The sequence below is a fragment of the Chiloscyllium punctatum genome, chromosome 2 (assembly GCF_047496795.1).
Source record: "Chiloscyllium punctatum isolate Juve2018m chromosome 2, sChiPun1.3, whole genome shotgun sequence".
Taxonomy (NCBI): domain Eukaryota; kingdom Metazoa; phylum Chordata; class Chondrichthyes; order Orectolobiformes; family Hemiscylliidae; genus Chiloscyllium; species Chiloscyllium punctatum.
The window spans coordinates 130,390,260-130,415,977 of NC_092740.1; the positions used below are offsets into that span (position 1 = coordinate 130,390,260).

General features: G+C 40.1%; 2 protein-coding genes across 3 annotated transcripts in view; one reads left to right on the plus strand and one right to left on the minus strand.

Moving 5' to 3' along the window:
* ift74 (intraflagellar transport 74) overlaps positions 1-25,718 on the plus strand; it is a 129,188-nt gene that overhangs the window by 13,097 nt on the left and 90,373 nt on the right. For both annotated transcript variants that reach the window (XM_072589000.1, XM_072588990.1), the window contains exon 7: positions 1,501-1,562. In XM_072589000.1, coding sequence (XP_072445101.1) covers positions 1,501-1,562 — 62 coding nt within the window. The remainder of the gene's footprint in view (positions 1-1,500; positions 1,563-25,718) is intronic.
* Positions 1,360-25,210, minus strand: LOC140489443 (leucine-rich repeat-containing protein 19-like). The gene is made up of 5 exons (XM_072589013.1): positions 24,970-25,210; positions 18,175-18,280; positions 7,053-7,419; positions 6,509-6,745; positions 1,360-3,293 (listed from the first exon to the last, which is right to left on the minus strand). Exons 2-5 carry the CDS (start codon positions 18,265-18,267, stop codon positions 2,959-2,961), a joined length of 1,032 nt encoding a protein of 343 aa, XP_072445114.1. The 5' UTR covers positions 18,268-18,280; positions 24,970-25,210; the 3' UTR covers positions 1,360-2,958.

Below are 25,718 nucleotides of genomic sequence, written 5' to 3' on the forward strand. Positions count from 1 at the left end.
CTTCCTATCTCATTTTGATTATCATTGCCTCTTCACTACCCTGCACCTCTGCTTTTTCATTTCATTTTGCTGTTTTAAATTTTCCTTCAGTTGAGTCCAATCTCTCACTAAAACCCTATCTGAACCTAGTTGTACAAGTTGCCTGATCACCCGTCACAGCATGTATCAATTGAAGCCAATGTCAATAGAACAGCTGTCTCTTTCCCTAGAACTAGTACCAGTGCCCCCATGATCTAGAACCCATTTCTCTCACATCAATCATTGACCTCTAATACCTCTGTAATCTCATTTACCCTACTGCACTTTGGAATTGGCTGAATATTGTTTTTGTGGTTCTGCATTTTAGTTTAGCCCCAAGCTACCTGTTATCCCCCAGCAGAGCCTTTTTTCTAGTCTTACCTGTATCATTGCTACATCCATAGACCATGACAACTGGATCCTTTCTGTCCTGCTCCAGGTTCTTCTCCAGCCCAGAAGAGATGTCATGAACCATGGCACTTCCTGCAGTATGTGCCCCAATCCACACCTAGAGCGAGAAGTCCGTACCTATTGGACAAGGGCACATGCTGAGGCTCCTCCAAAGCTATGCTTTGGATCCCAGTGCCTCACCATCAACCTTCCTGTCCATAACCAAATCAAATTTGATGTCATTAATCTAAGAGGTGTTACTATGTCCTGAAATAGCATCTAAGTAACTTCCCCCTCTCCCTGATGCATCACAGTGACTGCAGCTCTTCACGTTTGAGCCAAAGTTTCCTAAGCAGCTTTGGAACGCTAACATTGTCAACTTGAATCACAATGGCCACCAACTCCCGCATGCTACAGTTGGAAAATATTGCATGTTAATTAACTTAATTAATTTGAATGTTAATTATTTTAAATGTGGATTTCCTAACTTCAGTTATGATATCATCTCCTAATTTTTAAACCATTTGTCCAAACAAAAGAGATACAAAGGAAAGACCCACCAGTTTCCTCACTTACTCTGTCACCAACTTTAGAATTTGGATTCATGATGCTCAACATGTCTGCACTTGCTTCTCCGGGATCATACTATTTTTAAGACAATCTATGACTTTGCCTCAATCTCTCTCTACAACCTTTTTTAGTTCGATGGCTCTTTCATCCAGCAGTACTTGAACTGTGCCCTGTAGTCTAAGTCCTCTCTTTTTGCTTAGTCTCACTGCTAAACTTTGTCACCTCAGTCTTGCTATTTTCTTGTTCCCTAAACTGATTTGCTGCTTCTGTCTGCTGTAAAGCTGTTTCAATAAACATCTTCTAGTCAGACAGGCAATCATCTCTGTCATCTCTACAAATGATAAACACACAAGATGGTTTGAAATAATCATTCCTTAATTATTTAAGTGGAGCTACTCGGAATTATACATTCTGTCATTACATTTAAAATATTTATGTTATAGATAAAATTGTAATAAAACTGAAAACTGTCATACTGTTGTTGATTGCTCTTAATGAACAAGCAATAATATTGTATTTTAGCTCAAAGCACAGAACGATCGAGAAGCACAGAGTATGGATGTAATTTTCACAGAGCGACGAGAGTAAGTAATAATACCTTGTTCAGAATATTGAGTACACGAGAACCAGGTATGATTCTTCAAGCCTGTTCTGCCATTTTAGGCATCTCAAATTTGAATTGTAATAATGTTCACAACAATTTGAGGAAATTTTCATATCTTGTGAAGTATATTTCCTGATATCACTCTTAAATGACTTAGGTCTAAATCAATTTATCAACATCTTTTGAGCAGTGAAAATACCTTCATAACTATTTACCTGATTTAGAAGGGAGCATTACTGTGTGATGAGATACTGAGTAAATTATGTTTATATTCTTTGGCATTTAGAAGAATGAGGGTGATCCCCTTGAAACCTACAACATTCTGAAGGGGCTTTACAGGGTTGTAACTGAGGTTGTTTCCCATATTTGGGAAATCTATTACATGTGGGTACAGTCTCAGGATAAAAGGCTAAATAGTTAGCATGGAGATGAGGAGATATTTAACTGAAATTAATGTGAATGTTTGGAATTCTCTACCCCTGAAGGTCATGAATAAATCTGAGGGTTGTGGATGGTGCATCATGGAACATATTGAAGCCAAAGATAGATTTTCAGTCTGTCAGGGTAATGGCAAAGATTGGGAATGGAAAGTGGCCAAATATTATTCAAGATTGCATTAAATGGCACGGCAGGCTCTGTAGGTCTTTGTCTATTCATGCAGTAGGCTCTGTAGGTCTTTGTCTATTCATGCAGTAGGTTCAGTAGGTCTTTGGCTATTTGTACTGCTATTTCTTTTGTTAAACATCTTAAACTTAAATCATGTTTATGCAAACTGTCCTTAGTTTATTTTTTTCAGTATCAGTGCCAACTGCTGAACTTGTTAGACCCTACACCAAGGCCAAATCCATCTTTCCTGAGGTTCAGTTGCATCAGTAGATGCTGGTAACGTGCACAGGTAGATAAGACTCTTAAAAATAATTAACGGAGTCTTTGGTTTTGTATTTGAATATATAGAGTTAATGCTGAACTCGTAGAAACATCAAGCTATAACTAGAAGACCACATACATTTTTGTGCATGTAAGATGCAAAGCTTTGACAACTTCTTAAAAACATTTTTCCAGTTCTGTAACAGCAGATTATTATCAGTATATTCTCTTATCAACCATATCAGCTTTCTTTCAAGCATATTGTGTTTTGGAACTTTGGATTCTAATGTGTAATTTGAATGCACATATTGGAGATTTTTCTTCCTCTTGGCACAAAATAAATCTATGTTGTTGAAAATGCAGTGTAATATTTTTTCAAGTAAGCAAGCTCTAAGTATGGTAGCTTTTGTCTGTGTTACTGATGTGTGACTGATTTAACTTATTGCATATCCTGCACAGTCAGCTAAATCAGATAGCCTTCCTGGAACAAGTCTACACCATTTACGTATTTATTGCTCACAACTGGTGAATCCTATAGAATCTATATATCCATCTTCAATATATCCGTCATCATCAGAAACATTGTGAGGAATGGACTTTGCTTCAGTTTGTTGTTCATTGCTTTTAGCTTCTTTTGATGTCTGTGGGACATTATAAGTTGTCTCTGTAGATGTATTTTCCAAATAAAAATCTGGTTCTTCCTGCAGTCGATGATGATGGTAGGCAAAGAAGCAATTGTACCATTTGATGAATTTTGCAAAGAGGATGAGTATCGAAGATATGCCAATTGATGTTGCCATAACACCAACCACTAATTTCCAGGATTTCCCAAATTTGGATTGATCTAAAAAATAAAGAAAAGAGTAGTATATATCCAAACATTAAGTACTATTGCTCTGTTATCTTTTTGTAAGGAATCATTCACTTATATGCTAGATATAAATTGATTTTAATCTAGTAAATATGTTTAATATTTCTATTTGTACATGTTTAATTTAAAGAAAACTTATCTTTCAATGCAGCATGTCAGTCACTGCTTAATTTGGCAAATTCTAAGTAATTGTTGCTCAACTCCGAATTACAAACATGGCAACAGGAGTATGCCCCTCAGCGGTTAAAGCAACTCTATATTCCTTCATCCCCTTGAAAATCAAAATTCTATCTACTTTTGCCTTAAAAATATTTAAAGATTCTACATCTGCTCTCTTTTGAGACCAGGAATTCCACAAATTCTCAACCTTTTGAGAGAAAATGTTTCCAGCTCCTTATTTTTAAACCATCACCCTCCCACAAGAGAAAACACCCTTTCCTCATCCATCCAGTCAAGTTTCCTCAGGATTTTGTATGTATTATCACGAAAGATGCTTGAACTTATAAACTAGAATCAATTTCTTCATTGTACAACAAATTTTGGATAAACCCACATATAAGATGTATTCCTACATACAGTTTGTACAAAAAGCAAATTTCTTTGGGGTGATTTGAATTTTGTCAAAATATCTTCAGGTACACAAAAAAATCCAAAAAGCTCCAAAATCTGAAATTTTTCGTTGAGTGTGGAGCGTCAATTTTGCGTACAAACAGGTGACCGAACTCCACACCTACTCAAACCTCGCCACTCAGATGTGATGTGACAGCGTGGCCCAGCACTGGCAGGCGTCAGTTGTGTCTCAGCGCTTGTACTATTCATGCGAGCACCTGCTGTTAAGTAATTTTTTTTATTTCACTGTGGAAATGTCATTTATTCTGAAATCCGAAAAATTCTGAACTCTGAAAAACAACTGACCCCGAGGATTTTGGATAAAGGATTGTCTCCCTGTACCAGTAAATTTGGCTCATTTTAAAAATCCTTTAAATGACTTGAAGTAAAGGTGGTTTTTTTAATCATCAGATGTATTAGCATAGGTTAAATTTTTTCATAATACTTGGTAGATGGGCAGCAATTAATAAAAAAAGCCATGAATTGGCCCACATTGTGGCTGGGAGCAGAGACTTGGGAAGTTAGTAATCAAGTGTTAAGGGCAGGTCTTTAATGGAAGGGCTCTAAGGAATGTTGTCACACAGAGAAACCAAGGGGTGCAAGTACATAGTTCCTTGAATGTGGCATCAAAGGTAGATATGGTGGTGAGGAAGGTATTTAGCATGCTTTCCTTCATCAGTCAGAGTGCTGAGTACAGGAGTTGGGATGCCATGTTACAGCTGTACAAGTCATTAGTAAGCCTGCATTTGGAGTACTGTGTACAGTTCTGGTTGCCCTGCTATAAGAAGGATGTTATTAAACTGGAAAGAGTGCAAAAAAGACTTACTGGGATGTTAAAAGACTGGAACTTTTGAGTTATAAGGAGAGGCTGGTTAGGGTGGGGCTTTTTACCCCTGGAGTGTAGGAGCTGAGGGGTGATTTTATAGAGGTTTACAAAATCATGAGAGGCATGGGTAAGGTGAATGCCACTGTCTTTTCACCAGGGTGGGTGAGTCCAAAACTAGAGAGCATAGGTTTAAGGTAAGAGGGGAATGATTTAAAAGCAATCTAAGGGTCAACGTTTTTCTCCCAAAGGATAGTACATATGTGGAACAAACTGTCAGAGAAAGTGGTAGAGGTGAGTACAATAACAACATTTAAAAGGAATTTGGACAAGTAAATGGATAGGAAAGGTTTGAAGGGATGTGGCAAACGCAGGCAAGTGAAACTATTTCAGTTTAAGAAACCTAGTTGACGTGGACAAGTTGGATCAAGGGGACTGTTTCTATGCAGTATGATTCTAAACTGTTCGAGCATGATACACTTCCAAGGCAGGTGGGACGTAAACCTGGACCTTTTGATCGATAGTTAAGGGCACTGCAACTGTGTCATAATACCCCTACTAGGATAGATTTTAAACACAACTAATGAAATATTTAATTGTAAATAGACACTTGAAAGATGCTTAAAAAGCCATCTCAATCAGAAACTCCACAAGCATGACTGATGTTGGAAATATCAATAATGACACTGGTACATTCTGTTATACTGACTTTGTAATTAGGAAATTACATTCTTTATGCAATGCAGCAGCAAAGTTATCAGATTTGTTTTTTGGGCAAAAGTTAGTTGAATAAAAATGGCTGTGAAAATCAATAATTTTGTTTATATTTCAACAGCTATTTAATTTTCCAATGTTAAAGCAGTTTGAACATTGAGTATAGTTTCTTTAGCTTCCTACCTTCCTGAAAGCACCATTGGTGTCTTCCTGTAACTTGGTTAATTCAGTAGTTCCATATGGATACATGTGGTGGTTGGTGGATGGCTACTTGATCTGAAATTGCGATATAACTGAACATGGTCGTTTGATACTAAATTTCCCTGCATCAAAATTATGTAAGGGATCATTGTCTAATGCAGAGCTGTGGCTATATTTTCCTTTCTAACTCTTCAGGCCAAGTATAGCAGCCCTATCTCTATTGCAGGTGCATTTAAGCTAACTCAACATGGACTAAGAACTTTGTGAGCATAGCACAGCTCACTAAACCTGCAACAATAATTTTTAATCTTGGTTATTTTGGAGCTTTTGAAAAGAAGCTTTTGAAGTTTGTATTTTTAGTCACTTCTGTAATATTAAAATGTGTGTGATTAATGAATAGGACTATGTAAATAGCAGCTTCTATAATAGTGAGTCAGGTGGACACAAAACTGAGATGAGAGTCAATTGTTATGGCCTCAACAAAATGATAACTCATTATATATGTAGTTGATTGATATATAATAAACTACTTGTTTGAACGTCCAGTGACTTCATTATTACTGCAAAGTTAAACTAACCAACAAACAGTAAAATCAACAAAGGCACCTGTAAGGATAAGATAAAAAGATGCTCAGCTTTTGACCACTGCTGCTCTGAACCTGCATCATGATGAGGCTGTTTTTGACAATTTGCACCAGTCACTCCATGGGTATAGCATAGCGTACCATGAAATATTGCTTGTTGTCTTTCTGTCAGAAATTTCATGAAGTACTGTGTTGCACCATAATTTCTCTTGATACTTGTCAAAAACATAGACATCTGACGTAAAATGCTGTAGTACCTGAGCCATTTGTTTGATTCATGGTGTTATTTTGTCTAGCCACAGTTGGAATTCGCATTGCTGCACCCTGTATCTTTTCCGAAAAGATTGTGTCTAATGTACTTTTGACAGTTGAGTTATCTGGAGATGATGTTAACCTGGAAACTGAAAAACATCCATTCCTCTTTATAAAAGCTTCTTCAATAGTGTGGAATTGCATATCTTCAGGGGCTTCACATGTTGTGATGTTCACATTACCTGCGGTTGAAATAAGATTTTACTTTGCAAACACACAATTCTTAAGTTCCTGTTTGTCATACTTATTTCCTGTTCAAATAATTTACTTTGATAATTTTGTTTTTATTCACTCATTGGACATGGTCATCATTGCCCGTCCCTACAGCTTTAGATTCCCGTCAGTAATTTTTAAAAAAATCACTGCAGTAATCTTACTAACTATAAACTTTATAAAGAAACTTGCCATTTCCTAGCAACATTAATCATTCATGAATATCGTTACAATAAGAAATTTATGCAAACCTATCAGTTTGGGAGATGAACTCACCTAAGTGTACTTGTGACTCATTAAGCCACCTCTGGAAACCAAGAAAGCCACAACTACAGTTCCATTGATTTCCATATAGAGTTAAACATGATAAATTCAGAGGTTGCAGAACATCCCTGTCAACATGCGTGAGGCAGTTATTGTGTAGTTCCAGTATAGCCAACTTTTTAAAATTATTGAACGCTCCTGAAATTAAATTGCAGATGAGATTGTATCCAAGATACAGTTCTTTAAGCTGGGTTAAATTTGAAAGAATTTGAATATCATGAGGAGTTAAAGAAATCTTGTTGTTCATTAGCTTCAGTTTTGTTGTGTTTGCAGGCAGATCATGCGGAATCGATGACAAATTCTTTCCACTGTAATCACACTGCAGAAAAATAAGAAGTGATTCAGGTGATTGTTCACATTTAGCTGAAGGAAAGAAAGGGCAATATTGCAATAGAACCTCTCTCAACTGAATGTCTAGAAACACTTTGCACTTGTTTTTGAAGTGTCATCGTTGTTGTAAGATAGGAAATACAACAATTGATATATGCACAAAAACCACCAACAAACAGCAATAAAGACCAGAAAGTCTGTTTCTTGTAAGATTAATTAAGGGATAAATATTGGTCGGGACACCTGCTCTTCTTCAAAACTGTGTCAGTGGATCTCTCACGTCTGCCTGATGAGAGGCTTCATTTAGTGTTTTGCCCAAAATGATGACAGCTTGAACAGTGCAATACTCTGCCAGGGCAACACTGGATTTTGTGCTCAATCTTTGGAATGAAATTGCACCCAAAAAATACCAAATCTTATTGCTGATATCTAACTTCAAAACTGCTTTATTTTCATCAAATTTTAAGATGTTTTTAGAATAAGATGTATTCCTCAAATATAGTGAAATGAGCAATTTGTAGATATTCTGAAATAAAATTTGGCACCAAGTTGCATATTGTGATATTTGTATTAATTTCCAAAATCTTGACCGAAGTTCTAAGGACCTTTTTGAAGGTGTAGAGTTTAATATAGAGATGGAGAAATTCAAGGAGGGAATTTGAGAGCTTGGGGACTAAGTAGCTGAAGGCATAATTACAGTGTTGGAGTGATTAAAATCAGTAGTCATTAGGTACTCGAAATAACCTGTGAGGGTGCTTGAATATTTTGGGGAGCATAATTTCAATTCCAAGCCATTTTACTTCTTATGGGTCTATCCATGGTGGGCACATTGTTTATTGACAGCATAATGAAACAATATTTCAAATTTCAAACAATATTGCTAAGCGTTGATAGCAAGCTAAAAGCCTAAAAATTGTACTTTTGTGCTTTTTTGAATGTAATTCATTCAGTGAAACTTTGTTTAAAAAATGTACTCCTGATTTGCTTACTATGGTGATTGGAAAGAGGTTGGCCGTATGAACCTCATAGAATGAGTTCCTTGATTGGGGTTGTTGATCTGATGTAATTAAGGAGCCCTGTCTTGACAGATAAAAACAGAAGTGTTGGACGTCCTTTTCATTCTGAAAGTCTGCTCTGAGGGAGCTGGTCAGTGTCAATGACAATCCACATATAAATAAAGGCTGACTTGGTGATAAGGATACTGGCCTCTGTGGAGTTGGTTCAGTGGTGATGAGAGAAAAGCACGTTCCTGAATAAATTCACTCACAGCAGTTGTTTTTGAGTTGGGATAAACATTTCTGACAATTTGCTGTTATTTGGGAAGCTTGGCTTATTCAATCCTGCTGTCGAAGACTGGCCCAGTATGTGGAAAGTATGCATTATTCTTTTCCAAGCAATGTTATTGGAGTAGATGAAAAGCAATGAGTAATCTCCTGACTGCTTGTGGACCTGCAGCTTTTTTTTAGTTATTAGGAGCCTAACTATCCCTGAGACACCAGGTACTAAAACCTTTCAACATTTGATGTGTTTAGTTATTACAACTCCAAGCATCCTCTAATTCTGAGATGCTTTCGGTTTTACTCGGCAATTCAAGAACCAGGGAATCTGTATCGGGATTTTGACTAGAGTGAGATGACTGGCAGAGTCATGTAATTTTGGTTTAACCCTTAATGAGATGTTAATAGATCATTTTGCATGTGGGATTAATGGTGTAACCTTGCAAAAATGCATACTACCTAAAGCCCAACTGGACTCAAGCAGGCATTACAACTGGCTTTATCCTGGAAAATGCAGCAAATGGAGCATATGAGTTGCAGCGTGCGTATTCTGATGGAATTGGACATTCTCGCCAATCCGACTGAGCTTGGGAAACACCACTTGAGTGGAGGCAACTGTTTAGCCTCACTCAGGACATTGAGAGGGACTCAAGGTCATCCCACAGCAAAACCCCAGAACAAAATCAAGCATCAGCCAAGCAATTAAAAATTTATTCAAGATTTGGGCCAGCAACATTGTAGTTGCTGCAGGTATGCAGGCTTGAGACAGCAACAGAGTTCCCCCAGACCTGAATTAAAGAAAGAGAACTCATAGGCTGGTATCCAGGAGAATGCAGGAAAGTCCACTACATCTAGTTTGGAACAGTTAAATTACGTAACAACATCCAAATCAGAAACAATCAAAATAAACATCTGGTTGAATGGTCAACGACTTCTAATGGAGGCCAATACGAGCAAGGCGGTTTCAGTGATTGCAGATACAGTCTTCAACAAAATTTGCTCTGGACACCCACACTTAAGTTTTACCAAGACCTCGGCTAGACTGAGAACCTTTACAGATTGAGGGTACAACTTCTGAGAAGCTGCTGGTTCAGTTACCACTGATTGTAGTAAAAGGCACAGGCCAAGCTTGATGGGACAAAATTAATTGAGAAAATTCAACTTGATTGTGTTCAACATGTATCAATTAGTAAATGGCTGCCTGAGTGAAGTCCTTATTAAATACTCCAAGGTTTATTTTAGGAAGGTCTAGGTACTATCAAAGGAGCTAAGGTCCCCTTGCATGTTGATCAGGAAGCAATTTCACAATTCTACAAGGCCTGACCAGTGACATTTGCCTTACAACAAAAGTACAGACAGAAACCAGAAGGCTGGAAAGCGAAGAAATCGGCTATTGGTTTGCTCGCCAAGCTGGTAGATGGTCATGCAGATATTTTCACCGCCGTGCTAGGTAACCTCATCAGTGTGTTACCATTTCCAATTTTTCTCTGTAGTGGTTTGTGTATGGGGTCTATTTCTACATGCTTGTTGATGGCCTTCTGGGTTAAAAACCAGGCCTCTACAATTTTCTGTGCATGTCTCTGGTTAGCTTGTTCTAGAATGGTTGCGTTATCCCAGTCAAATTGGTGGCCTTCAAGCGTCTACATGTATTGAGTTGAGGGAGGTTATGCAGTGCGCTCTAATACTAAGTGCACATGATTACAAGTTGGAACACTCTCTGGGCCAAGTAGCAAATGCAGATGCATTGAACCATTTCCCGCTGGCGTTGGTGGTTCCATCACTGGAAGAGTCTGTAATGGTTTTACATTTTCTGGACACATTTTCAGTCACAGTTGACTATCAGACTTTGGACGCAGGAAGATCCAGTCCTGACAAAACTAAAATAGTTGGTGGTGATGGGAAAAACCAAAAGGCCTTCACAACCAGAATTAAAACATTTCGGACACTGAGAGACCAGATCACAATATGGGCTGTATATCATGGGAGCAACAGTGATTGTCCCAAGCAAAGGTCGCCACCCGATACTGGCTGAACTCCACCAGGATCTAGATTAGAGTGGTGCTGGAAAGGCCCAGCAGGTCAGGCAGAACCAAGGAGCAGAAAATTGATGTTTCGGGCAAAAGCCCTTCATCAGGAATAGAGGCAGGATGCCTGCAGAGTGGAGAGATAAATGAGAGGGGGGTGGGGGTGGGGAGAAAGTAGCAAAGAGTACAAAAGGTGAATGGGGGTGGGGATGGAGGTGATAGGTCAGAGAGGAGGATGGAGTGAATAGATGGAAAGGAAGATAGGCAGGTAGGACAGGGCATGAGGGCGGTGCTGAGCTGGAAGGTTGGAACTGGGGTGAGGTGGGGGAAAGGGAAATGAAAAAACTGGTGAAATCCACATTGATGCCATGAGGTTGAAGTGTTCCGAGGCAGAAGATGAAGCGTTCTTCCTCCAGGTGTCAGGTGGTGAGGGAGCGGCGGTGGAGGAGATCCAGGGCCTGCATGTTCTCGGCAGAGTGGGAGGGGGAGTTGAAATGTTGGGCCATAGGGCGGTGGGGTTGACTGGGGAGATGTTCCCTAAAGCCCTCTGCTAGGAGGCATCCAGTCTCCCCAATGTAGAGGAGACCGCATTGGGAGCAACGGATACAATAAATGATATTGGTGGATATGCAGGTGAACTTTGATGGATGTGGAAGGCACCTTTGGGGCCTTGGATGGAGGTGAGGAAGGAGGTGTGGATGTAGGTTTTGCAATTTCTGCGGTGGCAGAGGAGGGTGCCAGGAAGGGAAGATGGGTTGTTGGGTGGTGTGGACTTGACCACGTAGTCACTGAGAGAACTGTCTTTGCGGAAAGCGGAAATGGATGGGGAGGGAAATATATCCCTTATGGTGGGGTCCGTTTGGAGGTGGTGGAAATGTCGTCGGATGATGTTGTTTATGCGAAGGTTGGTAGGGTGGAAGGTGAGCCCCGGGGGGTTCTGTCCTTGTTACGGTTGGAGGGATGGGGTTTGAGGGCGGAGGAGTGGGATGTGGATGAGATGCGTTGGAGGGCATCTTTAACCACATGGGAAGAGAAATTGCGGTCCCTAAAGAAGGAGGCCATCTGGTGTGTTCTGTGGTGGAACCGGTCCTCCTGGGAGCAGATATGGTGGAGGCAGAGGAATTGGGAATATGGGATGGCATTTTTGCAGGAGGTAGGGTGGCCAGGATTGGGTGCAGACATAGCAGTGTTGTTCGGTTGTGCCCAGTGTGCCAACAAGGACAAGAATTACCGCCAACAGTTCCCCACATTCGTGGGAATGGCTTGGTAAACTCTTGACTTGGTTACACTTTGGCTACGCAGGTCCTTTCATGGGCTTAATGTTCTTAGTCATTGTGGATGCCCACTCAGTGTGGCTAGACATGAAGAGAGTTCATTCACTAAACACGGGGTGGGGGGGGGGGGAGGGGGGGGGAGGTGGGGTGATGATAGGAAAACCGGCACACCTCTTTTGTAGAACACAGAATTACCGCAAGTGTTGGTCACAGATAACAACATGGTTTCTAAGCAAGAGTTTTAAGTATTTCCTAAAATTGCATAGTATAGACAACTCCAAACTTTGAAGGCAGTTTTAAAGGAACAGCCTACATTTTCATTCTATTTCAGACTGTCCTGGTTTCTTTGATTATAGGATCAGCCCTCATGAGCTACAGAGATAGCTCCAGTAAATTGCTAATGAGAAGTCTCCGCACCAGGTTAAATCTGATCTACCCAGATCTGGAAGGTTGGGTGAAACGGCATCAGGAATGCCAATGCTGGACGGGAGTCCACTAAGTGAGGGAAACAGTTTACTTCAGGGGACAAAGTTTTGGTGTAGGAACCATGGGAATGAGCTGCATGGGTAAGAGGCGTGGTCGATGCAAGGTCAGGTACAGTTACGGAAAAGGTTTGGCAAAATGCAACAGTCTTGAACAAGAACGTGGACCATATGAAAGTTGCAATCTCAAAAACAATGTAGGAGTAAAATGTGCCTGGTTCCTTTCCAACTGTTCATGAACCTGTGGGTTCAAGTGTTGAAGATACCTCCAGGTGCATCAGGCAAGCTACTGTGCATTACATGCCACTCGTAGCAGAGGCTGGGTTGGAGGAACCTGACCCAGGGTTAACATGCCCCAGGAGGAGCTACAAAAAAAAAGAATTGGCCTGTGTCCTCAGATGCAAAGGGAAAGGAATATAGTGACAGTAACCAGATCAGCTACATGGACCTCAGAGAATATGGATTCCCTGATGGGGCCTGTTGATCTGGTCCAAGCAAGGAGCCCTTGCTGACAGATAAGAACAGGGCTGTTAGACATCCTGTTCACACTGAGAGCTGGCCCTGAGGGAACTGGATCAATGCCATGACTTGCCACATGTAAATAAAGATTGACTTGGTCACAGGATGCCAGCCTCTGTGGAGTTATTTCACTTACAATGTTTGGTTTGTAGATTGTTTTTTTTTCAGTGAATAGCTAGTGAGTGACTGATTAGTTCCTTTGATTAGCTCAAATGTTAATGGGAGGTAATCGAGCCCCTCAAATATAACCAAAAAAAAGTCAAATTTGTAGCAAGATTGATGTTCAAGTGAGAAATGTCAGTTTAAATGCGAAGAGCTATAAAGCCTATTGCAAAGAAATGTGAAAATGTTGCCATATTTATATGCCTATTCATGTGTACTTGTAAGGAAATAGCTAGTAGAGGAGGCATGAAAGGACCACAATGCCATTTGAAGCTGATTCACATTCATGGTCCTTGCAGTGTTCCATCCAAAGTTGCCCAGAATTCCAGTTAAACCCTGCACCTCACTTGATCATACTACAGGCAAATAAGAAAGAATACTGACTTACCTATCTAAAACAATGCAATATGGAGCTACATTGTGTCATCTCAGGCTGAGAACATACATACAAAATAGAGTAAAAGAAAGTTTTGCTCTAACTGTGATTTGTAAGTTGCATATTCATAGAACATTGAAAAATACAGTGCAGTACAGGCCCTTTGGCCCTCGATGTTGCGCCGATCCAAGCCCACCTAACCTACACTAGCCCACTATCCTCCATATGCCTATCCAATGCCCGTTTAAATGCCCATAAAGAGGGAGAGTCCACCACTGCTACTGGCAGGGCATTCCATGAACTCACGACTCGCTGAGTAAAGAATCTACCCCTAACATCTGTACTATACCTACCACCGCTTAATTTGTCATTAGTTGGAATATAGCAGGAGCCCAGTCAGGAGTTCACTAAAGAAAGCAGTAGATGTTATTTAATTAACTAAGTATGAAAACATTAATTACTTAAACCTTCAAGGAAATTATTGAATTTTGGCATTACTTGAGCTACACCTAAAATCAATACCTGCTACATGTTGTTTTTGCGCTGTTACCTTCTGGTGACCATAGAGATGATCAGAAAGATCCATCTGGTTTACTAGAGAATAGAATCTTTCATTTCTACCTTATTCAGCCTTCATGTAATTGATTATTAACTGCCCTCTGGGCAATTAGGAATAAGCAATAAATACTCAACCAGGTAGTGACACCAAAATTCCAGTATTTTTATGACTGGTGCAGTTCCATTTCTCATCAATGGTAACCCTCAGGATGTTAGTGAAGTAATCTCTGGTGGTGATGCCATTGAATATCAGGAGGATGTTGTTAAACTATCTGAGATAGTCATTGCCTTGCACTTGTATAACACATATGGCACTTGGCCAAGCTTGAATCTTGTCCCTGTACACCCAGATTGTTTCAGTATCTGAGGAATCACAAAAGGTGCTGAACATTTTGCAATCACCAGTGGACATCTCCACTCCTAGACTTATGATGGAGGGAAGATCATTGATGGTTAATATTGGGCACTAATGTTTGGAATTCCTGTAATGATATACTGGGACTGAGAGCTTAACTGAAATGTTCACTCTATTGATATATTTGACCTTGTTCATTCATGGAGTCATAGAGATGTACAGCACATAAACAGACCCTTTGGTCGAACTTGTCCATGCTGACCAGATAACCCAAACTAGTGCCACCTGCCAGCACCCGGCCCATATCCCTCCAAACCTTTCCTATTCATATACCCATCCAGAAGACTTTTAAATGTTGCAATTGTACCACCCTCCGCCACTTCCTCTGGTAGGTCATTCCATACACATACCACCCATTGCGTGAAAAAGTTGGCTCTTGGGTCTCTTTTATATCTTTCCTCTCTCACCCTAAAACTATGTCCTCAAGTTCTGGACTCCCCCACCTCAGGGAAGAGACTCTGTCTATTTATCATATCCATGCCCTCATGATTTTATAAGCCTCTACAAGGTCACCCTCAGCCTCCGACACTCCAGGGAAAACAGGCCCAGCCTATTCAACCTCTCCCTTATAGCTCAAATCCTCCAACCCTGGCAACATCCTCTAAATCTTTTCTGAACCTTTTCAAGTTTCACAACATCCTTCTGATAGGAAGGAGACCAGAATTGTACACAATATTCCTAACCAATGTCCTGTACAGCTGCACATGACCTCCCAACTCCTGTACTCAGTACTCTGGCCAATAAAGGAAAGCATACCAAACACTGCCTTCATTATCGTATCTACTTGCAACTCCACTTTCAAGGAGCTATGAACCTGTACTCCAAGGTCTCTTTGTTCAGCAACACTCTCTATGACTTTACCATTAAGTGTATAAGTCCTGCTAAGATTTGCTTTCCCAAAATGCAGCACCTCACATTTATCTAAATTTAACTCTATCTGATCAAGAGCCCAATGTAAACTGAGATAACCTTCTTTGCTGTCCAGTACACCTCCAATTTTAGTGTCATCTGCAAACTTACTAACTATACCTCCTGCTCACATCCAAAACATTTATATAAATGATGAAAAGTAGTGGACCCAGCACCAATCCTTGTGGCACTCTACTGGTCACAGGCATCCAGTCTGAAATACAACCCTCCTCCACCACCCTCTGTCTTCTACCTTTGTGCCAGTTCTATATCCATATGGCTAATTCTCCTTATATACATCTAACCTTGCTAACCAGTCTCCCATGGGGAACCTTGTCAAATGCTTTACTGAAGTCTATCTAGATCAAATCCACCACTCTGCCCTCATCAATCCTCTTTGTTTCTTCTTCAAAAAACTCAATCAAGTTTGTGAGACATGATGTCCCACGCATAAAGTCATGTTGACTATGCCTAATCAGTCCTTGTCTTTCCAAATACTATACATCCCGTCCCTCAGGATTCCCTCCGACAACTTGCCCACCACCGACGTCAAGCTCACTGTTGTATAGTTCCTTAGTCCCCTTAAACAGTGATACCACGCTACCCAACCTCCAGTCATTCGCCACCTCACCTGTAACTATCGATGATGCAAATATCTCAGTAAGAGGCCCAGCAATCACTTCCCTAGCTTCCCACAGAGTTCTAAGGTACACTTGATCAGGTCCTGGGGATTTATCTACTTTCATGCGTTTCAAGACATCCAGCACTTCCTCCTCTGTAATATGGACATTTTTCAAGATGTCACCATCTATTTCCCTGTATTCTATATCTGCCATGTCCTTTCCACAGTAAACACTGATGCAGAATACTCATTTAGTATCTGCCCCATCTGCTGCAGCTCCACACAAAGGCAGCCTTGCTGATCTTTGAGGGGCCCTATTCTCTCCCTAGTTGTTCTTTTGTCCTTAATGTATATGTAAAAACCCTTTGGATTCTCTTTAACTCTATTTGCCAAAGCTATCTCATGTCATCTTTTTGCCCTCCTAATTTTCCTATTAAGTATACTCCTACTGCCTTTATACTCTTCTGAGGATTCATTTGATCTATCTTGTCTGTACCTAACATATGTTTACTTCTTTTTCTTAACCAAACCTTCAGTTTATTTAGTCATCCAGTATTCCCTACAGCTACCAACCTTCCCTTTCACCCTTACAGGAATATGCCATCTCTGGACTCTCGTTATCTGTCCTCAAAGATGCCTTTTTAAATTGCTGACTGGATGATACTGTAGTCTGAGGAGAAAGCCGGCAACTCCATAATATTGTGTTGACCTCTTATAGTGCAAAAATAGCAAGGCAAATGTCCTGAGTAAATAAGGCACCCTTGGCTTTTTTATTTTTTCATCAGACTTGGGACATCGCTTGCTAATCCAGCATTTATTGTCCATCCCAGAGGGTAGTTAAGAGTCAACCACAGTAGTGTGAGGCTGGGGTGCCATAGGCTATGCTAGGTAAGGACAGCAGTTTCCTTCCTTAAAGGACATTAGTGAACCAGATGGGTTTATTTCTGACAATTGACAATGGTTTCATGGTCATCGTTAAACCCTTAATTCCAGATTTTTAAAAATTGAATTCAAATTCCACCATCTGCCCTGTGAGATTTGAACCCAAGCCCCCAGAACATTACCTAAATCTTTTAATTAACCGTCTACTGATAATACAACTATGCGATCACCTACCTACCTATCTATGGACAACGAAGTGGCTAACACACTGTGGCGTTAGCCTCAGGAACCTGCTGCACAAAAAAAATGCCAGTATTGAGCTGATATTACATGTTGTGCCAAAGTTGCTTCAAGGATGTGGCATTCTTTGTGAATGTCTGGTACAGCATTCCTGACATTAAAAAAAAAGACTTCCTGCTCTTGCTGATCCTTTCCCATCAAGTATAGTGCTAGTGAAACACTGAATTCAACCTTCTTCATGTGCAAAAAACACAGGAGTGAGAAGAAACTTAGCACCAGCTTACATTTAAATTAGAACTTCTGTTTTCTCACTGCAGCCATTCCACTGATACTGGTTTTGTTTGTACAAAGTAAATCCAAACAAACAGCATACTATTTCTGTACTACTGTGTTCTTTGCTTCTGAGTGATCAACAGCACAACGGTATAGATTGAGGGCACCGACACATGGTATTTATTCAGTAATTTGATTATTGTTGAGAAACAGGCAATAAACACTTTGTGATGCCTTTGTCTATCACTGTAGCCAGCACTGACTTAAATTAGACCAATAACGATGTGTAAATCGAAGTCCTACATCAATCCATTTTCAAACTACAGATTTTACAATCTGTTATATTTACTGTGATGCATGTTTAAATTGACACCAAGTCAAAATATAAAAATATAATGTTCAGATATTTTACTATAGATCTATTTACTGATGCTAACAGATTACAAAATTTTTGAGAATTAACGAACAGTTCTGAGTTGTAAATAGAAATTAGTCATGGCTATACATCAAGAGGGATTCTACTTAAAATTTCTATTTTTATATTGCCTGTGACTACCATATTGAAAACATAAAACATGGTGTTGGGGTTGGGGGATTGGAGTGTGGGAAGAAAAAAGTATCATATATGCATCACCCATATGCGTTGATATTTCGAATAAAATGGTACTGCAAGTATACAGATTCCTTTTAGGATATGTTGATATCATTCATTAAGCTGTTACCATACTTACTGTTGTGTCACTGAAATTACATGGAGATAAAGCTATAGCAGCTGTTGTTAAAATAAAATTTCCAGTCCAAAGTTCAAACCAATGTGTTGTCATGATCCCAGCTCCTCTGCAAAATAGATACTTTTTAGTTACTTCCAGTTAACCAAGAAGTCAGATTTTTTTTGTCATTATGCTTTGAAAATGAATAGTAAACAATATGTAATACTAAACAATGGTTTGTTAAACTAGAAACTGACTTTCAATAAGTGGAAGGCAAACTAGATTAAAAGGGTCTGGATTAGTGAAACATGAAGAAAAATCATTAAGGTAATGCTATCTTCAAGAAGAAATTACAATCTTTATGTCTCAATTTTAGAATACTATTGGGCTGCTTCTGTCCACTGATTCCCTATTCCAATGAAATGCTGTAGGGTGGCATGGTAGCACAGTGGTTAGCACTACTGCCTCACACCGCCAGAGACCTGGGTTCAATTCCCACCTCAGGCAACCATCTGTGTGGAGTTTGCACATTCTCCCAGTGTCTGCATGGGTTTCCTCCCACAGTCCAAACAAAATGTGCAGATTAGGTGAATTGGCTATGCTAAATTGCCCGTAGTGTTAAGTGAAGGGGGGAATGGGTCTGGGTGGGATGCTGTTTGGAGGGTCGGTATGGACTTGTTGGGCCGAAGGGCCTGTTTCCACACTAAATAATCTATAAGTTTGTGGGCGGCATGGTGGCACAGTGGTTAGCACTGCTGCCTCACAGCGCCAGAGACCCGGGTTCAATTCCCGCCTCAGGCTGACTGTGTGGAGTTTGCACGTTCTCCTCGTGTCTGCGTGGGTTTCCTCCGGGTGCTCCGGTTTCCTCCCACAGTCCAAAGATGTGCAGGTCAGGTGAATTGGCTATGCTAAATTGCCTGTAGTGTGAGGTAAGGGGTAAATGTAGGGTTATGGATGGGTTGTGCTTCGGCGGGGCGGTGTGGACTTGTTGGGCTGAAGGGCCTGTTTCCACACTGTAAGTAATCTAATCATATTGTAATCTGTCTGTAAACCTCCCCTGTGGGAATTTCGGTAGTAAAATGCCAATGTGCATGGCACCAGATGGTGGTCTTTATCAGAACTAAACCGTTAAATGTACAAACATCCATGTAGGATTGTCATACCACTAGATGGCATTATCATATCAATCTCACACAATTTATTCAAAATACTTTCTGGAACATCTTTTGTGCCGACAACAAGGGATTGTTATGTGATTGAATTTACCACATTTTAACTTTTCTTTTTGTCTTTTAATAAAGTCACATAATCTTTCCAGACTGTAGAGCTGCTCTCATTAGAGAGACAACTGGTATTGGTTTAACCTAAGGTTCTTCATGTTCATCAGGTAGAGGTTAAGAAGGACAGTCCTTCATGGTAACCTCAGCCAGTGCAGGAGTTGAATCCATGCTGTTGGTGTCACTGCATCCAAACTAGCCATACAGCTAACTGATCTAACTAGGAGTCCTTTTGGAAGGAGACATTGGACTTAGAGGGAATATAGTGTAGGTTTATGAGAATTATACCAGACCGAAGTCTTACGTTGCTGGGAGAATACAACTTAGGCCTGTTGTTCTGTAGAATTTAGAAGGCTGAGTCAGTGGTGATCAGATTGTAGTCTTCAAGAGACTGCATGGTGGTTAGCACTGCTGCCTCACAGCACCGGTGGCCCAAGTTCAATTCTAACTTCATACAACTGTCTGTATGGAATTTGCACATTCTCCCCATGTCTGCATGGGTTTCTGCTGGCAGCTCCGGTTTCTTTCCCCCATTCCAAAGATGTCCAGGTTAGCTGGACTGGCCATGGTAAGTGGAGGGTGTTGGGGATGGATGGAGTGGGTCTGGGTGGAATGCTGTTCAGAGGGTGAATATATACTGTATAGAGATTCTATGATACTGTATTAACAGGAAAAGACAATATATAAAGTTAAACTATTGTCACTGGTTGGGAATTCTAGAACTAGGGAGCATAGTCTGAGAATTAGGACCAGACCATTCAGGAGAGATGTTAGGAAGCACTTCCATACATAGAACATTACAGCGCAGTACAGGCCCTTCGGCCCTCGATGTTGCGCCGATCAAAGCACCCCTAACCTACACTAAGCCACTATCCTGCATATACCTATCCAATGCCCGCTTAAATACCCATAAAGAGGGAGAGTCCACTACTGCTACTGGCAGGGCATTCCATGAACTTACAACTCGCTGAGTGAAGAACCTACCCCTAACATCAGTCCTATATCTACCCCCCCTTAATTTAAAGCTATGCCCCCTTGTAATAGCTGACTCCATACGTGGAAAAAGGTTCTCACTGTCAACCCGATCTAACCCCCTAATCATCTTGTACACCTCTATCAAATCACCCCTAAACCTTCTTTTCTCCAATGAAAACAACCCCAAGTGCCTCAGCCTTTCCTCATAGGATTTTCCTACCATACCAGGCAACATCCTGGTAAACTTCCTCTGCACCCGTTCCAGTGCCTCCACATCCTTCCTATAGTATGGCGACCAAAACTGCACACAATATTCCAGATGCGGCCGCACCAGAGTCTTATACAACTGCAGCATGACCTCAGGACTCCGGAACTCAATTCCTCTACCAATAAAAGCCAGTACGCCATATGCCTTCTTCACTGCACTATTTACCTGGGTGGCAACTTTCAGAGATCTGTGTACATGGACACCAAGATCCCTCTGCTCTTCCACACTACCAAGTAGTCTACCATTAGCCCAGTAATCCATCTTTTTATTACTCTTACCAAAGTGAATCACTTCACACTTAGCTACATTGAACTCCATTTGCCACCTTTCTGCCCAGCTCTGCAGCTTCTCTATATCCCGCTGTAACCTGCCATATCCTTCCTCACTGTCTACAACTCCTCCGACTTTCGTATCATCCGCAAACTTGCTCACCCAACCTTCTAACCCTTCCTCCAGGTCATTTATAAAAATGACAAACAGCAATGGTCCCAAAACAGATCCTTGCGGAACACCGCTAGTGACGGCACTCCAAGATGAACCTTTGCCATCAACTACCACCCTCTGTCTTCTTCCAGAGAGCCAATTCCTAATCCAAACCTCCAACTCACCTTCAATGCCATATCTCTGTATTTTCTGCAGTAGCCTACCATGGGGGACCTTATCAAACGCCTTACTAAAATCCATATATACCACATCTACCGCTTTCCCCTCATCTACCTCCTTAGTCACCTTCTCAAAGAATTCAATAAGGTTTGTGAGGCACGACCTGCCCTTCACAAAACCATGCTGACTATCCTTGATCACATCACTCTTATCCAGATGTGCATAAATCCTATCCCTTACAATTCTCTCTAAGACTTTGCCCACAACAGAAGTGAGACTCACTGGCCTATAGTTACTATATACTATATACAAAAAGGGTAGTAAATGTTTGGAACTCTTCCATAAACAGCAGTAGATGCTGGATCAGTTGTTAATTTTAAATCTGAAGGAATCTTTTTTTGAAGCAGAAGTATTGAGGGATATAGGCCAAAGGCAAGTACATGGAGTTAGACCACATATCTGTCATTGAATATATTGGACAGGCTTGAGGGGCTGAATGACCCACTGCTGTTCCTATGTACTGTGCTCTCCCATTTTCACATTCCTCTCTCTCACTTTGGATCTAAACACGACAGTATCAAATACTTTTGAAATTAATAATCTTTTTTTAAAATGGAATGCCAAAGAGATAGGGGTTGTGCAGCTGCAAGGATTATCAAATGTTATAAATAGGTGCAGAAAATAATTACAGGCTAATGGGATCCTGACTTTTTATACCTAGAAGACTAGAAAGCAATAGAGTAGAAGTTATGCTTCACCTATCCAGACCTTGTTCAGAGTATGGTATGAAACACATTCTACACATTACATCTTAGAATATATTAACTTTGTGAGCAGCTCAGTATAATTTGCAGAATAGCACGTGGATTCTAAAGGCCAAACTATGAAGAGAGACTGCACAAACTAGAATTTTAGAAGTTTATTAGCATTAGTTTGAAAATGTTTTTAATATCTTAACAGAAGCAAGTGGGTGAGGTAGAGAGAAATTATTTCTGTTGGTTGGAGGGGTACAGTACCGGAGGACAAATTCAAAAATTTTAGAGCTGGACTTTTCTAGAGTGTATTCAGGAACTACCTGGTTGGCAGAGTTCTGAACTTATTTCTGAAAATGACAGTTGATACAAAATCAATTGTGCGTTTTAAATCTCAGATCAATAAATTATTGTTAACCAAATACGCTAAGAGAAACAGGATAAATGAGGACCTACTGTGTTAGGCCACAGATCATCCACAGGCCACTTTGAATTGGACAGGCTTGAGGATGAATAGTTTTCTCCTGTCCTCATACTAGACAGTGCTTACCTAACCTGTTTGTGCAAAGTGGTCAGCCAGTCTGTATTTGGTTTTACCAATGTAAAGCAGACCACATTGAGCAATGAATACAGGAGGCTAGATTGAAAGAAGTACAAATAAAACATAATTTTCCAGTCCCTTTCAGTTCTAAAGAAGAGTTATAATTGACTCAAAATGATACACGTTTCTCTCTCCATAGAAGCTGTCCAGCCTGTTGAGTTCCTCCAGCAATTTTTGTTTTTATTTCAGATTTCCAGAATCTTCGATATTTTGCTTTTCCCACAGGTTTACTTGCCTGGCAACAAATAAATGTCTCAATCTCGCTGACTGCAGCTGAGAAACAAACTTCAAAAATGGCTGTCAGGTACTGCTGTTCAATTCCCTCAGTACCTCCCTGTAAAGATCTTGAAATAAGTTTGCAGTATTTGAAGAATAAGTCAGTGGATTCATGTTCTGAAGAGGTTTTGGGTATCAAGACCTCTTGGTGCTCAAACAAACCTTGAAGAGGAGTCCTCGCATAATGGACAGGGAGATTTCAGGATCTGGGAGCACTGACAGGAAATATGATCTGGGGATTTTCAGCATGAAAATTATGTCCTGTAATTTACCCTTAGCTTGGGAGGGGGGGGGGTGTTAGGGTGATGAAAGTTATTTCAAGAGCGTCTGGAAATTTTGGGAAATGGGGAGATCAGGCTCAGTATCAGAGGAAGGGTGGGAAGCCTTGGGAGATTGTTCCTGGAGATCATTACAATCTTGCTTCTCCGTCTCTTTTCTCTACAGCATAAAAAACACAATTTTCCAACCCATTTCTGTTCTAAAGAAGTCATTTGGTCATGAAATGTTACGCCTGTTTCTCTCACCACAGATGCTGCATGACCTGCTGAGTTTCTCCACTTTTTGTTTTTGTACAAGTTGACCTATAGCCCCAGTCTATAGCCAGGAAGCAAAGCAGAGAAAGGAAGGGAGGGATTATTGATGATTGAGCATCAAGAAGAAAGATTGTCAGGTGGACAACAGGGAAAGCTTTTCTGTTGCTCTTCCTGACCATCTCGCAATGCTGGGAAATTACTTAACTGTTTTAACGCAACTGTCATTGCTTCCCCCTCAGTCCTAGTATAGCGGGCTGAGTTTGGATTTGTAATTTTTGTTTTTCTTTTTGCCTAACACACATCCACAAGTATTTTTCCTAAATTTGTCTTTTTTCCCCCCAATCCATTTGCAAGTGTTATCTGATGATGTGAACATAAACTCTCCCCCCACCACATTTATTCAGAAACTTACACCCAGCCCCCAATCGTCCTACAATACTTAATATCTAATCCCAAATCTTTTCTTCTCCATTGCTGTCGCATTCAAAGACAGTTTTCAGTGTACCCAACAAAGCTAAATGTCCCACTTGATCATTATGTTTGAAGAACTCTGATACACCGTGCCTCTGAATTTCATCCTTTCCAATATGTCCATCCCTTACTATTGCCATTCCAGTGGTTGCAAACTCAAGCACCACTTCACCGATATTCTTCTAGCCTACACCTCACAGATTCCCCTGACTTTAGGGTCAGATTATGGCATCAAGAGCAGGTTAAATCTTGGGAATTCTGTAGCAAATAACTCATCTCCCAATTCCTTAAAGCCTGACCACAATCTACAAGATATACATCTGGTTTGCGATCTCTGCTTGCCGAGGTGAATGAGTCCCCAACAATAATCTAAAATTTCAATATCATCCAGAACTGAGAAACTTGTTTAATATTCCATCCACCACCTTAAATACTTTGATCCACTGATGCACAGTGAAAGCAATATGTGCCATCCATAAAATGCATTGAAACAAGTCACCATGACTCCATTGACAACACCTTCCAGAAGCATAGACCACTTGCAAGTTCCTTTCAAAGCCATACACCATCTTGACTTTAAAGTATATATTGCTATTCTTTGACACTAGGACACTCCCTTCCAAATAATACTGTGTGTATCTCGTTAAAAATCTCACAACACCAGGTTGTAGTCCAACAGGTTTAATTGGAAGCACACTAGCTTTCGGAGCGACGCTCCTAAGTCACTTAGACTACAGTTCCTGCAGTTGTCTCATTATTGCCTTAAGTGCAATTAAGAATGGTAAATAAATATGGACTCAGCTGGTATTGCCACAGTTTACTGAAAAAACTCAAACATTCATGTGTTATGATCAAACACTACATTACAATTTTGGTGCTTTGATCAAATTTAATTGCCTGTATGCAAAGATCAGAAAATAAGTTGAGGATTTTTCCTTAAACTGGTATTACAATTTCAGTCTAATTTTAAATTTTCCTGCCCTTGTTTTGTATGTCTTTGTTAATTTATGTATTATAAAAAATAATTTGTCACATCTTTCACATTTCCTTACTTTCTTACCAACTTTCTTTGCCTGTGTTCTCCGTTTTCTTTTAAGGTGTAGATTCCTTGTTAGGATTATTTGCACAGACACTGGCCACCTTCTATTGTTGTCACAAGTAACTCTTGATTGTTGAAGGATATTCAGATTTTCAAGTTACAAAATAGTCTATTGTAACTGAACCCAATTCAGTCTTAACAGCATTCAGTACTTATGGCAGGAATAGCTGCTGAGTAGCAAGAGAGAATCATAGCTGATTTGCCTCAGTGGTATTTTTGGGTGAGATGGGTTATTTGATGACAGATTAGGAATTGAACTTAGTCCCTTCTTGATTTGCATAACTCACTTATTGAACCATTCAGGAAGATTCTCCACATTTTCAAAATTAAACACAGAAAAGTGGCAATTCTGTTTAATAAAATGTAGAAATCTTAATAGCAAAATGTGACTTCATACCACCAAAAATGATAATTTTAATAACTAGTAGGCAGAGGTTGCTTGTTCATTTACTGTGAGTTGTTTTGTGGTGACCTTTGTCCTGAAGAATGCATGTGATTTGAATTGCTAGTTAAACATACATTTCGGTTAATTATCTACCATGGCGTTATATTCAGTTGGTTAAATGTTGCATTTGAAAGTATCACAACACAGTATTTTGTCTTGTTAGAATTAAGTCTTATTTGATGCAAATATTGACGTTACTCAGTTTTTAATACAATTGTGTTTAAATGGTGCTCAGTTATTTTGTGTAATTTTTCATTTGTTAGTT

What these genes read in the sequence shown, in the direction of transcription:
- LOC140489443 (XM_072589013.1), bottom strand. Translation starts at nt 18,267, where the DNA reads ATGACAACACATTGGTTTGAACTTTGGACTGGAAATTTTATTTTAACA. An exon ending in GTAATTTCAGTGACACAACA is followed by an intron (nt 7,420 to 18,174) that starts GTAAGTATGGTA and finishes ATTTTTCTGCAG; the next exon opens with TGTGATTACAGTGGAAAGAA. An exon ending in TGAGTCACAAGTACACTTAG is followed by an intron (nt 6,746 to 7,052) that starts GTGAGTTCATCT and finishes TTTCAACCGCAG; the next exon opens with GTAATGTGAACATCACAACA.